Genomic DNA, 16,687 nt, shown 5'->3' with positions numbered 1-16,687 from the left:
GCCCAAATCATAATAAAAAATTGCCAGGACATTTTCTCCAAAGTCTGAGAACATTTAGGCATTAAGTATTAATAACTAGTGTTATCTTTTCAGCATTTTTCTTTTCACAGTGATGCAATTTTGTATGGTTTTCAAACCACTCTTAGATACCATTCCTATGATAGATCAACCCACTGTTAAGCAACAGCATACTGCTCTGTTATTGTGCTCTGACTGCAACCCACGTAGAACTTCTAAAACACATCTAGAATCCACTGAGAACTGTAACCCAAGTTCTGTGATTTCACACGATAAGCGATGATTGGCCCTGGCATGTGGGCTGACACCCTGCCTTGCTAATTTGCCATCTCTCTCCAATGCTTTGTCACGTTATCTTCTGCCCTTTATCCTACAGTACATACAGTCTCTGAGGTTGACACCTGGGCAATGACGACGAGTACCTTTCCAAAACAAATGACTGTCCCCTCTTCTGTCAGTCATTCCCTTCCTCTTCTTCTTCTTCCTTGCTGCCCTTGCTGAAGTGCTGGAAGCATTGCACGGTGCAGGCCAGGCAGAAGCTGGAAATGATGGCAACCACCAAGACGGCGACGCCGGAGAAGATGACAATGAGGTAATCGGTCAGGGAGAGGATGAACTGGCACTCCCGGAAACTGTCCTCGGAGAGCATGCTGAAGGGAACTCGGCGGCCATCTTGCGGCAGTGTGCACTCGATGCCCTCCAGACCTGAGAGGGGAAAAAACAACAGACTAGTGATGCACGTGTCGTTTTTTTTAAGACACTCGACCGGAAGCCGACCCAACCCGCTCTCAACCCGACCCGATATGTGTTAATTAATGACCTGACCTGAAATCGACCAGAACCTGAACCTTTCCATTCATTTTATTGTGGCCTGGGTTGATTATTCACTGCCCCCTATGAATTGAAGTAAAAAAAAACTCATAACAAAAGCAAAATTACATACAGACATTGCAAACTCACACAAGAGCAGGCAGGATTCAGGAACAGACGGACAGGCATGTATGGACCACAGGACCAGATATTTGCATTAAGAAACATCATAGAACAGGATATGACAAGGATACAACCTGTAGCTCATTGTAGTAGGGATGCACAATATAGACATTTCGGCCAATAGCCGATTAATTGCATGGTCAAATCGACCGATATCTAGATATTAAGTTTCCACTAGGGTTTACCTTACACCTGTTATACTGTATAGTGACAGAGATTCTGGGTGCAGAAGCAACCTTAAAAAAACTGTGCATTCTTATAACTTGATTTATTAGGCCTAAATATCGGCTAAAACAATATGTTTTCTAAAGATACATTTTTGGGTCTTTTTATTCCTTTATTGATAGGCTGGCAGGAAATGGGGAGAGAGAGATGGGGAGTGACACGCAGCAAAGGCCGTCAGGATCGGGAGTCGAACCTGCGACGCGCTGTAAGGCTACAATGAGCCTAGGTGCCCGGACGGCTACGCCAGCGGTCCGGCCACAATATTATTTTGATATCGATATGATGACTGATTAATCATGCATCCCTACATTGTAGTATTTTGTCTCTCATGGGATGAAGGGGATTAAGTAAGTACGTAAGTAATTACCCTGCAGTGCATGCAACCTAAAAATGTTAATGTCCAAAACATTTGAGGGATTTTATTAGAGCAGTTCACATAATCTATGTCTAATCCTTTGACTGGCACTCTCTCCAGTGATATTTCAAATTGAGTGAATGGCCACATCATAGACCCAGCTTTTTGATGTGGTGCACCGGTCATAAGTACTTTCTGGCCTTAATTCTAGAAAAGAGAAAGTCCTTCTGAAGAAGCATATATACTCAAAACATAAATAAACAAAATGGCTTTAGGAGACACATTGCAGTGTATGGACATAATAAGATTCTTTCCTGTCCTGCATCTGTCCAACATTTCAAATGCGCGTATTCTATTTGTTTTGTTACTTGCTTTTTAAGATTTCCCTGAATAGTGTATTTTTGAGGATGAATCCAGGTGTTAGGGACCTTTCTTTTTTCATTCATTGTTCAGTTAAAGAAAGTTAGAATATGACCAATTTCACAGAGCTCAGACTAGACCAGACCACATCAAAGACAACAAAGTGATGATGATGACCTCATACTTCATATTATATGTAGACAAATTTATTTCAATTGCCATACAGATTCATGTCATAAACACTGGTGTAGTGGAGATATCAAGACATCAAGACACAATGTGACAGCTTTGACAGGGTACATCCATCCAGTTATTGTGCAATGCAATTGATGTTAATTTATACTACAGATAATTCCTTGCATGAAACTCGGCAATAAACTGATTCCTATACAGTGAAATTCAGATAATTTAGTTAAGTCTGAAAGTATAATAATGGACGTGTAATAGGCAAAAGTCTAAAAAGAAGCACAACACAACAAAATAAAAAACATCATATCCTCTGATTATTATATTGTTCAGTCAAAGCATAGACGGATGAATGATAATTTTCAGCCTTCACTCGTTCCATACTGTAGTGATGAGGGCAGTTTCAGGCACTTCCATTTTACCCTGCCTGCTGTAGTGCCTCTGTAACCAACAGTCAGTTGATATCATCATCAAGTGTGCGCGAGTGTGTGTGTGTGTGTGTGTGTGTGTGTGTGTGTGTGTGTGTGTGTGTGTGTGTGTGTGTGTGTGTGTGTGTGTGTGTGTACTTATATTACTATACTTGTGAAGGCTCGATGTCCCCACGAGTATAGTAGAATTTGAGAAATAGACATTGCGAGGACAATTTTCCTGGTCCTAAAAAGGCAAATAGTTGTTTTATGGTAAATAAGAAAGAAAAAAAAGAAAAAGGTTTGGGGGTTAGCCTGATTTATACTTGTTTTTATACAGTAGAAGCTCACAACATGTCGCAGTGTGAGCCTGGAGATTGGTTATTTTCAGCTATAGGGTTAGGGTTAAAAATGTCCCGAAATTCAATGGCATTCATAAAATTGCTGTCCTCACAAGAATAGTAATACACACGTGTGTGTGTGTGTGTGTGTGTGTGTGTGTGTGTGTGTGTGTGTGTGTGTGTGTGTGTGTGTGTGTGTGTGTGTGTGTGTGTGTGCGTGTGCATGTGCGTGTGTGCGCGCGTGTGTGTGCATGTGTGTGCGTGAGTCACGATAAGACCAGAAGGGGTTTTCCACATGAAAAGGGATTCAGTGACCTCATCGCTTGGTGAAATTCCAGTCACGTGGCCCTCCTTGCTGCTGCACAATGGACAGCCAGACTCATGCCTAGAGAGATGTGCACGCATGCACTCCACATAAACATAAAGGAGTTCTTACACTCACACACACGTGGTAGTGCATGTCTCTTTATTACTCTTATCGCATGACATGGAAGGAGCCATGAATACCAACTGGAAGCTTGTTTGGCTGGCAGCAGAGCAGTCTACAGACTATTCCACCACAGATTAATACGATGGCACAGAGCTTAAGTAATTTCCATTGATCTCCAACTCTGTGTGCAAACACAGGTTTCAGTCAGTTACGGATAGGATGTCTTCTAGGTGAGAGGGAGCAATCTCGACCACAAGCAATCTGTGTCAATGGCATGGTGTCTCTGGCATCAAATGTGCCATGGTGCTGAATTACGCACACCTCTTGTTCACTGTTGACCAGACAGTGATCCAAGCAGCAGGGGATTGTGTTTACAGGAAGTGGGTTACCTCTGTAAATCATTGACACTCACTTCCTTAAAATGTCGGACTCAAACAACGCCAGAAACCATTGTCTGATTAAAATCAGCACCAAGATAGGTCAACTCCTATCACATTGTCTTGAAGTGATGTACAATACACAGTACCATGCTCTATTCAGTGGGTAGAGCATGGCATTAACAGTGCAAGGAATAGGGCTTCATTCTTCCGATTGTCTTTGGTCATAAATGTAGCTCAGACCATAACGATAACACTGCCATGGTTAAGGGCACTTTGGCTTATTAGTTACTTATTAGCCTGTCAAGGCACCTAATTATTCTTGAATAGCACTGTGCTGCAAAGCAATGATCTCCATAAGAGTTAGGATTTGTGTTCATGTAGGATTACTGGCCTTACAAATCGAGGCATTTCGAGAATATTTAAGGGCGTGTTATTTAAATGACGCTCGGTTTCAGCCGTCAAATTTTCAAAGCTCCGACCAAATGTACGCTAGGATTGGCTGTATAGGATCGCTTCATAAATGTGACTTTGACGTTGCCCTACGGGCGAATTTAAGGCAACAAATACGCCGTTTTATACACTCCATTGATAAATGAGGGCCACTGTCTTCGCCAGGCCGACAAGGCTAAGACTATGTTTTCACCCCTGTCCGTGTGTGTGTTTGTGTGTCCATTGATCCGTCTGTCTGTGCACAGCTAATCACGGACCTCGCTGGACCTATCACCATCTTTGCATGCACACTTCCAGTAGGCCAATTCACACTCCTCATGGTGGCGATATAAGAGGCTGCTTTACTTTTTGGCCTATATCTGGGTGTACAATCAACATTTTCCCTGCATGGACAACTCCTGGCGAAGACCTGTACTCCGAGGAGCGCCCTTTTCTAGTTAGCCCACCTCTGCCCATGGAGTTAGACAGATGTTATGTTTTTTCCCCATTCTGTTTGACTGTTAGGTGTTAGCAAAATAACTCAAGAATGAATGGGCTAAGTGTATTTTGTTGACATAGGATGCAGTTCAGTAGATAATTCATATTGTGGTTATGTTTAAAACAACCAGAACTGCTGTTTCTAAATATACATACTGTATGCTCATAATTATTATACTGTATGCTCCAGTTAATAATTCAGGAGCAGGCAAAAGACTACAGATGAGTATTCCATGCTTGGCAGAACACAGACATTCACGTGTTTCTCCACATAATGTCTGAGGATTATTGCTCTATTATCACACAGCTGTGGTTACAGTGATCCCGCAAGCTTTACTCTTAATATAAGTTACAGTACAAGTACAGAACTATCATAATTGAACTCAGTATCCCCCACCCTTCTCCAGAAATTATATTTCCACTTTATGGATCTATTGATTTGAAAGCTATGAGACAGATTAGAGCTTGGTGTATGTTTAATTGCAAGATAAAAACAAGTCTTTGAGTTTGACACCAATGTATTTCACAGTCAAGAATAAGATTTGAATAACATGTCAACATCCAATGGCTGTTTGCTTTATTTATAGACAAATGGCAACAAAGATGGATATAATTTGTGGCAAATCATTTCAGCCAACTGCATATTATTTAGTAGTTTTTGACAGTTTTTTTCCCTTCTTTTCAAACGATCAATGTCATGTAAAAGAAATGTGTGAATAGTTTGACAATTCATGAACTTGAACTTCAGGAAATAACGTAAATGATGCGTTGGTGTGGAGGAAATATTGCAATGATGAACTTTAAGCAGCTTATGGCTTACCCGTTGGAAGCTTGTGACGGTTTTCTGACAGCCACACAAAGAGTTTGGCCAAAGAACAGTTGCAGATCCAGGGATTGCCGTCCAGGCGCAGTGTCCGAAGAGAGGGCAGGTGCTCCAGGACCGTGGAGTCCAGTTCCGTCAGGCCGTTCCTCTCCAGCTCCAGGTCTCTCAGGGAGGTCAGTCCCATGAAGGCATCCTGGCCTACCATGCTTAGGTATGGGTTGCTGCCCAGGCGCAGTTTGATTAGGCTCCGTGACTCCCCGAAGATCCCAGAGGGGATCTCAGTCAAGTTGTTGCCCCCCATGTCCAGGTAGACCAGCCGAGAGGAAGTGCTGAGGGTCCCAGGCTCTAGCCGTGAGATGGTGTTATTCCGCAGGTCCAGGTACACTAGATCACTGTAGAGGACCAAGAAGTCAGAGGGAATCCAGGGAATCCAGTTGTTGGACAGCCGGAGTCGACGGACATTCAGGGGGATCAAGTCTGGGAGGCTGGTGAGACCTTGACCGATGCAGTCCACGGTGTGGTGGTCGGGGCACTGGCAGCTGGAAGGGCAGTTGTAACCCCGTGCGAGTAAGGCAGAGGAGAGCAAGGCAGAGGAGAGCAAGGCGAGGAAAGGCTGAAGCCAGTTAATGCATGGTAACATTGTTGAGGGGGGTCAGAGTTGGGTGGGAGATGGGGGGTGGGGGGGTGGGGCAAGGCGGGTGTGGATGGGGGGGAGAGGGTTTGTCACGGCTGGGGGGATAGAAGAGGTCAGCTTAGCCACCTCGGTCAGGGAGAGGGGTGGGAGGATCGAGATCACAGGAGGGGAGAGGGAAGGAAAGGTTGCTAGCATCCCAGTGATGGCATCTTGCCTTCTCTCAGCAAAACGCGCGCTTCAACGACCCGGCCACCGAGTGCAGTGAAAGACGGCCACACGACGATGTTTTCCAGGAGATCATGTAACAAGCAGTCTGGATCGAATAGCAGCCGGCTGGCTTTGAGGGAATGAGGGGAGGAGTAACAGAGAGAGAGGGAGAGAGAGAGAGAGGGAGAGAGAGAGAGGGGGGGGGGGGGGGGGTGTGGTGGGGGGATTAATCCAGAGGTAAATAGAGACATAGCAAACCGGAGGGGGTGGGGTGCTTGGGGTAAGCCATGATGCGTGTATTTGTGTATAATCATGTTTGCTTGTGTGCATATGTACTGTATAGGCATGCAGGCATGACCCTATATGCCTCATTAACCCCATGTTAGACAGCTGATGAACTGAATCAACTCTTTGTTTTCAAGAAGACCATTCAACCTATGAGAATCAGAACAACAGCCGAGATCGACCGGACCAGCATGCATTATTGGTGTTAATGTGCCTCTGATCCATAGCTGTGAGTGGGATTTTATTTCTTACAAATCCTACATTTCCTTCCATTGATATGCAGACGACGCACAATTATGTCTTCCGGTGAAGCCCAACAAACTATACGCTTGTCCAGTTTAGTTAACTCTCTAGCAGAAATGAAAGACTGAATGCCAAGTAATTATCTTCAGTTGAACTCAGTCATTCTCACATTTGGCTCTCTACATTTTATTGTTTGTTTGTTTTTATTATTTTGTTTTATTTCTAACTGCTACATAAATTCTGTTGCTGATTTTATTTTATTCTATTTCTTAACTTTGTAACCTTGTCTTGATAAAAGTTATTATTATTATTATCATCATCGTCGTTGTTGTTGTCGTTATCATTATAATAATAATAATTATTACTATTATTACTATTAAAATAGAACAAAAATAATAGCGTAGACACACACATTGCTCTAATTTCCATATCGCATGTCATTTGAGGGCCCTACACAGCCAAAAGCAGCATCCTACTGTACAGGTTTGCCAGGCTGTTTTCCTGGATTCACCTCTGTCTCTTCTTCCCCTGCTCATCTTCTTCCACCACGATTCTTCCCCTCCCTTCTCTGCCTTTGCTGTTTATTGGATGGAGAAGCTGGGTTTCTGTTTTTTCCCCTTGTTGCCATGACAACAGGCCTTACACATTTACCATGCAGACGAAGCCATCAAAAATACAGAAATGCCCTGCAAGTGTCGCACTGGAGGAGAAGCTGATTCAGAACACTGGTGTGGTGCAATTGCACAGCCACATGCTCACCTCCTTTATACAGTAAGTAAGTAACAGGGAGAGCTCCATATGCAGACTGCCTTGCATGGCTAAAGAACCATAGCATGGATACTATACAGTGTATATGCCTGCCTGAATCCAAGAAGCTTTCTATCTCTCTTGTCCAGGTGTAACAGAGTGGTTCACTACCTCAGCCTGATGGCCTGAAACTCTAATGTCTCCCCCGAGTGATAGAGATATCCCTTTGGCTTAGCGGTTAAGATGTTGGCTTTCCACATGTGAGACCTGGGTTCGAATTCCGGGCGTTACACAGGGATGAGTAGTATACAGTGTAGGTGTTTTTCAGTTTTTCTATACGCAAAGACAAAGAATTTCACCCAAGTATAACAGTTGTACAACATTTTGATGCACACTTTGGATAAATCTGACAGGATTTTTTGTGGAGTCTGAAGATGCAGTGTAGCAAGTCTGGTGTCAATTGAGAAAATAATGCGGGAGGACGTCGGGATAATGCATTTGACTATTTTTGAGAAAATTTGTATTAGAATTAGAAGAAGAAGAAGAAGAAGAAAATACTTGAGGGACTGGCAGAGCTGCCTGGCCCCTAATGTTTATGTTTATTATTAAAGGATCCCCATTAGAGACACATGAATGAGCCTCTAGTCTTTCTGGGGTCCTGAACAAAGCAAATACAATACAAATGTATAACTAAAAAACACAAATAAAAGTAAATACAAAATCGAAACAATTAAATAAAAATGAAAATGAATACAAAAAAAACGAATTAACATTAAAATTAATAACAAATCCAACAGTCTAGTCAAATTAAACTAATAATTTCAGTCCTGGTTGAAATTTACATGGCCCAGCACTGAGCATGGTATGACATGAATAATTGACTGTTTGGAAGTGTTGCTTAATGATTAGGGTGACATATAGAGAGGGCGTAGCCAGATTACACAGTGGGAGGACAAAAAGACAAACATTAAATGGCAGCATTTATGTGAATAAATGATAAATGCCTACGGCTGCATGGCATGCAAGTAAAAGAAAAAGTAGGAGAAGAAAAAAGACAGTTTACAGACAGTGTGGTATAGCATAGAAGGCAGGGCACTAATAGGTCTGCCGCCTTGACCTTCATGAATGCAACCTTGCCTTTTCAGCTGCTCTGAACATTACAGTAGCTCTTTAGAAGTAAAACATCTCTACATTATTATCACTGTACAGTAACTGCAAGTCCAGAAAATAGTTTTTTTGTTTTAATTTTATATGCGAGTGTGTGCGACTGTATGCGTGTGCGTTTCAATTTCTTTGTTTGATTGGTTACCTTTGTGTCCTTTTTAACCATTTTCAACCTGGTCATGTAGTTATAGGCGAACATTTAAAAAAGCTCACAATATGTCGCAATGCCATGCAACGTTCCTTGTGAGCATGTAGATCGACTATATTTTGTGCAACAGTGTCATATGACAAAGCATTAAATAGGACTAAAACTAGTGTTAGAGTATAGAAATTGACCTGTGTGACCAAGGTCTAGAAACTCTAGACGCATGCGCACGTGGATATGGGCAGGTGAGTCTGTGTGTGCATGTGTGTTTCCATGAACACCAATGTCCCCAAAACACTAAACACCTGCCAAGCACAGAACTAGGACAAGGCCATCAGCAGAGTGACGCACACTTTACCACGATGGCCAGATCATGTCTAGCCTACATGTCGCAATGCCGGATGCTTCCTTGCGAGTTTCTGTTTCAGAAAATTAGACTATGAGCAAAGAGGCTTTCACATTTGGGGAAAAAGTAATTTTCCAGTCAAGCTTATCTGGAAAACATACTGTAGCCTACAGGTTAAATTGATGTGCTTCACGTGAGAAAAAAGTTAAATAATCTACAAAGTAATTAAAGGTAGTGTAATAGTACAGTAGGTGAAATGTACAGTAGCCTATATACAAATGAAAGCACTCATACTATAACATAAAAAAAAAACTTTTTAATCCTAATTTACAGGTGTAGTTTCTACAGTAGTCTATTTCATAAGAAAGAGATCACAGGCTTAATCCCTCAACTGCTTTATGTCCTGTTTAAGTGCCCTTGAGCAAGACACTTAATCCACACCTGCTCTCTCACTGTTAAATTGCTCTGGATAAAAGTACTATGCGGATGTCAGATCCAACTCACCTTCATGTCAATCCCTCCAATAAAAAGTGTGTTCACTTGTGGGTCAGCTTGCCCTCACGTAAAATGTAATCATTGTGTCAGTGAAGGTGAAGTCTGATGGCTGTTGCTTTGGTACCGGATGTCCTTAGGATAATGAAGTGACTCTGAATGAAGCCTGGCAACGACAAAGTGTTACTTGAATTATTTGTGATATTTGACAGCTGAGTAGGCCTACATCCATTAGCAAAATGACATCGAAAGGCAATGACATGACAATATTGTGCTTGACAGCAAATAAGTAGGCTAAGCCAGTGTTACTAAAAAGGAATAGACCTAATCTATTCATAAATTAATGTCATGAACAACGCAGCCATTCACAAAAGTAATATATGCATGCAAATTCAATATTTTGATAAGAAAGAATGTAATTTCATGTCATTTTGATAAAAAAAAACTATAGCTAGGTTCAAAATGCTACTTGATTGTTCATGGTACCTTAAAGTAGTTTTGGACTCCGTATGGCCCCTTATGTTCCCTCTCTTCCCTTGTAGCTGTTATAACCTGTCTTGTTTCTCCACCCTGTGATTATTATTATTATTAAGTGACCTGTGTCCCGCCCCAGCCTATCCTGTGTTGATTGTCTATTGAGTTCACCTGTACGATGTAGTTAGTTTAACCAGCTGTTTCCTTGAGTGAGTCAAGGAAGATAAATTAAGGAAAGGTAACGGATGTCATTTTCTCTATCCAGCTATTCCAGCCGGCGGATTTTTCGATTTTTCGCACTGGGTAGAAAACGGAGGTCGATGGAATGAATACGCATCAACGAGTCAATGAAGGCCAGGTGGACCGGCTTATGATCAAACACTATTTCTGCGATTGCGATCTTTATAACATTCTCGGCTCAGGAAAATAAAAGAAGACATATCACACATTGTTTTCTTGCTTAATTTTCGATGTGTGTACACTCTATAATTTTATAGATGTACCTAAAGAGCAGTGTACATTTGTGAACGTGCCAACGTATCATGAAACTGTCCATCATTTCCTTTCTGGCAACCAAATCTCGTGATAACACGAGCCAGAAACGATACCGCTGTTGCACGCACGCACGCACACACAACACACACGCACACGCACACACACACACACACACACACACACACACACACACACACACACACACACACACACACACACACACACCTTCCTTTAGCAGGAACATTCACAACACTAACACATATGATGATGCATATGAAAGCACTCTGTCATCAACTTGTAATGACGTGTTACTGTGTATTTATTATAAACTCATGGCTGTGTTTCAGTCACAGTATGCAACTATATATTTGGACAATAACTTCATTAACATGGCACCTGTTAATGAGATGGTTTTCCATTACACCACCATGTGATATCTGTTAATGGTTATGTCTTATGTGCACTTAAAGTTTCATTAGTTTCATTAATAGTGTTATCTTATAACCCTTACTCTCTCAATCATTGCTGGACCTTAAATTGGGCCCTGCCTTTCCCAAGGACTTTACTACCAGACTGTCCACCAGTGCCTGATTATGCACTCCTTTGCAGATCATTGGACGAGCATGAGGATGGGGAAAGAGCAGTGGTTCAGGACCAGTCGAGATTGACTATTAATATATAAACATGGTTATGCAATGACATGGTCTGTGCTTCCCTCTTGTGTTCACAGTTTACAGTTGTTTTGTTGTTTTTTAATCTCCACTACAAGCGGGAAAGAAGGATCATGGATCATACCGTAGCTTCATACCACAATGTGAATAAAATATACAGTTGAAAAGAGAACATTGAATTGTTAGCGATGACTGATTTCCTGGTCTGTATTCTGTAAAAAATATTCAAATGTAATAACACGTGCTGACTAGTTAAAAATAATTGGAAAATCATTTTTTTTCATATACGTTTGGATTATTTTGAGGAAAAAAATCAAATAATATGCATTGAAATATGAAATAAAGAACACTAGAGGTTGCAAGAGGGGAGGAAGTAATAGTTGGTGTCAGATAGTCCCCCAAAAACATACAGCATAACTGTACCGCTATTGAATGTCAGTTTTTATTTTAATTTTAATTTAAGACAGTTGCTACAAAACTCCATTTGATTTTCCTTTTTCTTTTCTTTTGTCTTAGTTGATTTTTTTCCCTTTTTTTCTTTATTTTACAAAATAGATCAATAACAGTATTACAAATAATGAATATCAATACATCATTCACTGGGGGTGCAGTCAAATATACATTTATACAGAAAAGAAATGTCCTAAATGTCCCAAATGAGACCACAGTGGTAAGGACATAGGAGTGGTGACCCTGACCCTTTTACAACATGCCACAGTAAAATCCTCAGCGTTAATGTATCCATTTGAGAGTGTGCAAATGTAAACAAAAGGACCATAAGGGCACATTTGGTTACATACTACAACTTTGAGCTAACACCCAGGATTTTACTGCATATACACTTGACCTCTACCATCTTATGTGCATTGGACAGAACTGGCCCAGGACGTATCTTAAAAGGAGCGCTGTACCCATTTTCAACCTGTCTTCATAGAAATGGTCCTCACTAGTGCTCCTTTAACATTTCTCATCAGTGCCCTGGCCTTTTCCCCACAGCATCGTGTAAACATGTTTTCAGGGTCACCCCGGGCCAGGCAGGCAAAAGTGAGACAGTGTAGGAAAGTTACTGTAGTGTACAGTGTGGGCTTTGAGGAACGGCAAAACATTGGACCAGCATATGAAAGGAGCACAGTGTAGTTGAATGATTTTTTTGTTAGTTTTTGCAAACATGAACAATGTTAGGGGAAAACATTTATGTACTCATTAAACATGTCAACCCTGGTGTCCCTGTTTTGGAATTAACATTTTTCACAATTATTTATGATTTTGTTACAGCCGATCTAAATTCACAAGCTCACGTGTTGCATGTACACGCTGTGAGTTTGTAGATCGTCTATTTTCTGATAGTCTAACTATAAAATAGGGATACAGTGGTTAAATTGTACATAGAGAGAGCACAGTACTATTTAAGTGAAGACATATATCGTTTAGTTGAGTTTTTCCTGTGTTTGTAAAATGGCACTGACGAACAGAGAGTAGAGACAAGTGGTGGAAGCTAATACCTAATTTATACTCCCATCATCAAAAATAGCAGATCTACAAGTTCACAATGCATCACATCACGGCTATTTTTGGCGCGGGACACCATCGTCTGACAAAGCATAAATCAGGCTTAATTCTGTTTGCAGGGATGCCGCTGCACTCTGGCCACCTGGTGAATTATCCTAGATTTCTGTAACCATTGTAAAGAATGGGCCACACTCAGAAATAGTCCATGATCCTAGTGGAGGAAGCTAAAATCAGAAATGCATGTACAATTATCACTCTAATACAATCTACAATCTCAGTAAAAGTACTGCATTTCCAGTGAAAATTTGGTATTCATTATGGTACACACAAATTTGTATAAAAACAAAAGCAAAAATAATGTAAAGTTATAAGGAAATGATTTACCACCATTTACCACAGGGCTTAGGTACAGGTACAGCTACAGCATAGTAATCAGTGGTGTGCCAGCATGTAAACTCTTGATTTGTGCCAGTACAGTGTGAGTAAGAGGTAGGATATACAATATTGTATAATCTCCCTAAGCAAACACTCCCTATGATAATTGTTTCATAATTTCCCTATAAAAATCTTTATTTAAAGACTATGTCTGGGCATAGCTTCTTGCTTTTGTATATTACAAGGCTACTTATCAACACTAGATGTGTATAGACAAAGTTAAAATTCTCATTTTTCTTTTCTGCACTGAGAAAAATGAATTATTGTAATAGCAGTATATATATATATATATATATATATATATATATATATATATATATATATATATATATATATATATGTATATACACATACTGTATATACACACACACTGTATATATAAACACAGACACGTATCAAAAATCACATTGTAAAAACAAACAAAAAGCATTTTGGAGAGTGCAGTGTTTTGGTAGGTTGGCTCCATTTAGAATCACTGATCCTGGTTTGGAGCTGTTGTAACACTGCTATTTTTGTGCAATTACAGTACCGCTGGCTTCACACTTACAGAACCACATTTGAACCATCAAGAAAATGTGTATTTTTCATAAACAGAATAGAAAAATCTCTACAGTGAGTGGAAATGATCACAGGCATAACTCAATTTTGCATAAAATAACATTTTCTCCAAGAAGAATTCACAGTGCCCATCCTACAGTATGCAAACGTTAAGATTCCCTATTTAAAAAACAGTAGAGCATTATCATCCAGTCATTAAAAGATGAATAATTTGGCTAACATAGTTTTGTGTCTCCTCAACATGAAAATCTCTGATCAGTTGATCAACCCCCTCCCGTAAACAAAAAAAGAAAACATGTGCTACCAAGTACAAAACCAACATAAAAAAACTATTTTAACAAACACAAACAGTTACCGAGTCACTGAAATAAAGATTGCACATCAATAGGTTGTTGCTACTGTAACTCTGGACCTGTGTGAATGTCGTTAGTTGAGCTTCAATGGCTGTGGCCTGTTGATGAACAACACAAAGTCGAATGCGTCCGATATGTACAGTACAATACAAGACAAAAAGTTTGTTTTCACTGCAACTAAAATGTGATGTCATTGCAGCAGCCGTTAAATCGTATCTCCTGCTTATTAACCAATTTGTAATATCCTAGTGTGTAGTCCCTTGATCTTACAACCGAGGTATAGTAGTAGTAAAACCTTTAGTTGCAACATTTGGTCTCCTAATGCTCACCCAAACCCTGCACAGCTCTTGCAAAGGGGATAGTGAAAACACAGTGAATGACATGCATGGTCCACAACATTTATACATGGGATTTTTAAGGTGGTGGAATTTAATTTAAAGGTTAAAAACGTTCTTTTTCCAAGCGATTAGTGTGTAAGAAGTAATAACTCATTCACTTTTCAAATTGTTCGTTATCCCGTATTGTGACCTCAGTTGTAGAGCTAGTTGATACTGTAGTCAGGTTCACTATGTAAAACAATATACTTTCGTTCAAAATTTGTGGAGATTAGCAAAACTATACATTTTTTTTATCTTCAGAACATGGGGAATCCAAAAATCTATGTTTGCATTTGCACAGACACCTGCATGTCCGCCATATTGGACGTTCAAAATGGCCGCCATAAAATATATAATTTGTGCTACCTTGGCTTCTAGACGACATAGACAGTTAATTAAATATGCTAATCCTATGTTTTCTGGGCCAAGGAATCCAATAGAGACCTAAAGGATAGTGCACAGGGACTTGCAGCAGCGCCCCCTAGGGGATGGCCATGGAAATGCAGGTTGACTATGTTAGAAAATATACTTTTGTTACGAATTTTTGATTAGCAAAACTATAACACTTTTGGAATCTTCCGAGCATGGGGAATCCAAAAATACTTGTTTGCATCTGCACATATACCTGCATGGCCGCCATATTGCATGTTCAATATGGACCACATAAAATATATAGTCTAATTTGTGCTACGTTGGATTCTAGACAACCAACCTTAATTAAATATATTTTCCAGGTCAAGGAGTCCAATACAGACCTCAATGTAGTTCTCAGGATTATAGAAAAGCAAGAAAACAAATGTAAATGTAAAACATAGTGTTTATAGTTGTGTAGTATCAACACATCATTGACTTTACAGGTTTACAGGTGTAAAGAAATGGGTGGAAAAACCCTTTGTTTCTGTTGTTTTCAAAGAGAAGAAAAGAAAAGAAGAGGGGGGGGGGGTCAGGGAGAGCAAGGAGATCTAACAGTAATAGAACACATGTCAAGGATATACAAGTGGCGTAAACCAAAAGATACAGTATGTACATGAGGTTAGACATAAGGCGAAAGGGCCTACTCTGTGTGGAGTTTGCATGTTCTCCCGTGTCTCCTAGGGTAGTTAATACCCTCACAAAAACATGTAGTAATCCTGGTCACTATACTTCCTCCCCCTGGTCAGCCGGGGCGCCTGATGGAGGGGAAGGGAACTGGTTGGAATAACGTGTTCCTTCCACACGCTACGTCCAACCAGGGAAACTCCCCCCTGTCAGGTGACAAGAAGGTCAGTTGGCTCTCATGCATTGAAGGAGGCATGAGCTCGGCCTTGGCCTCCCTAGGCTGGTGGGGGGAGTGTAGTGCCCAGGATCACTTAGCTAATTGGCACCGGGTGAAAAAGGGGTTACAGAATCGAGCGATAAAAATTAGGGGGAAAAAAGCCACAAGGTGCAAGGTGGTGACACTTTGGTAGGTCTACATTAGCAGCAGGTATGATATTAGACATTAAGGTGCAAAAACAGTATGAACGATTGAACTATATACATACAATATCTACTAGATCTATCATTCAGGAATATTCTTTTACAGCTCGTCATCACTGTCTGGGGTGTCATTTTCAGCATTACAGACAGTCTGTGTCGTTTTCGCAGTCACTTCCACACAAACAAAGTTCTGTGCAAACAAAGTTGTGTCCCCTGCATGACCTTCTCTGGGTTGTCCAATGGGTTTTGCACTGACATCTGACCACTAACAGAAACTAACAGAGGAAGGCGACCTAACACAGGAGGTGAATGATGCATTGGCCAACTTTGTATGATGTACTGCCCAAGGGGCATCCATATAACAAACATTCCTGACCTAAGGTGGTATCTGTTTTGCAAACATCTGGCATAAAGCAGCAAGTTGCCTCCTACCGTTGGTGCCCTTGAGGAGAACATTGAACGTGTGCATGATCAAAGTAGGGTGTGGTGCCAAGCCACTGTGACGTGGCAGAGTCTTTTTGACCCACTCAAACATGGAGCCATGGTGAGATACTACCTACTACCACAAAGGTTCCTCCTGCACCACAGGCCATTGTAGAGTTGGTCAGATGTCAGTGCAAAACCCATTGTACAACCCAGAGATGTTCAT

At 40.8% G+C, this 16,687-nt stretch overlaps 1 protein-coding gene across 1 annotated transcript; it reads right to left on the bottom strand.

Moving 5' to 3' along the window:
• Window positions 1-6,319, bottom strand: LOC311053994 (leucine-rich repeat-containing protein 38-like). Its single transcript, XM_084069843.1, has 2 exons — window positions 5,443-6,319; window positions 1-723 (listed from the first exon to the last, which is right to left on the bottom strand). The coding sequence occupies exons 1-2, from the start codon at window positions 6,083-6,085 to the stop codon at window positions 473-475; spliced, it is 894 nt and encodes a 297-aa protein (XP_083925969.1). The 5' UTR covers window positions 6,086-6,319; the 3' UTR covers window positions 1-472.
• Between the last annotated feature and the right edge of the window lie 10,368 nt (window positions 6,320-16,687).

Source organism: Gymnoscopelus microlampas, assembly GCF_963454915.1.
Source record: "Gymnoscopelus microlampas genome assembly, chromosome: 10".
Lineage (NCBI taxonomy): Eukaryota > Metazoa > Chordata > Actinopteri > Myctophiformes > Myctophidae > Gymnoscopelus > Gymnoscopelus microlampas.
The sequence above is the reverse complement of the archived record's forward strand: the minus strand, read 5'-3'. Positions and strand labels throughout refer to the sequence as shown.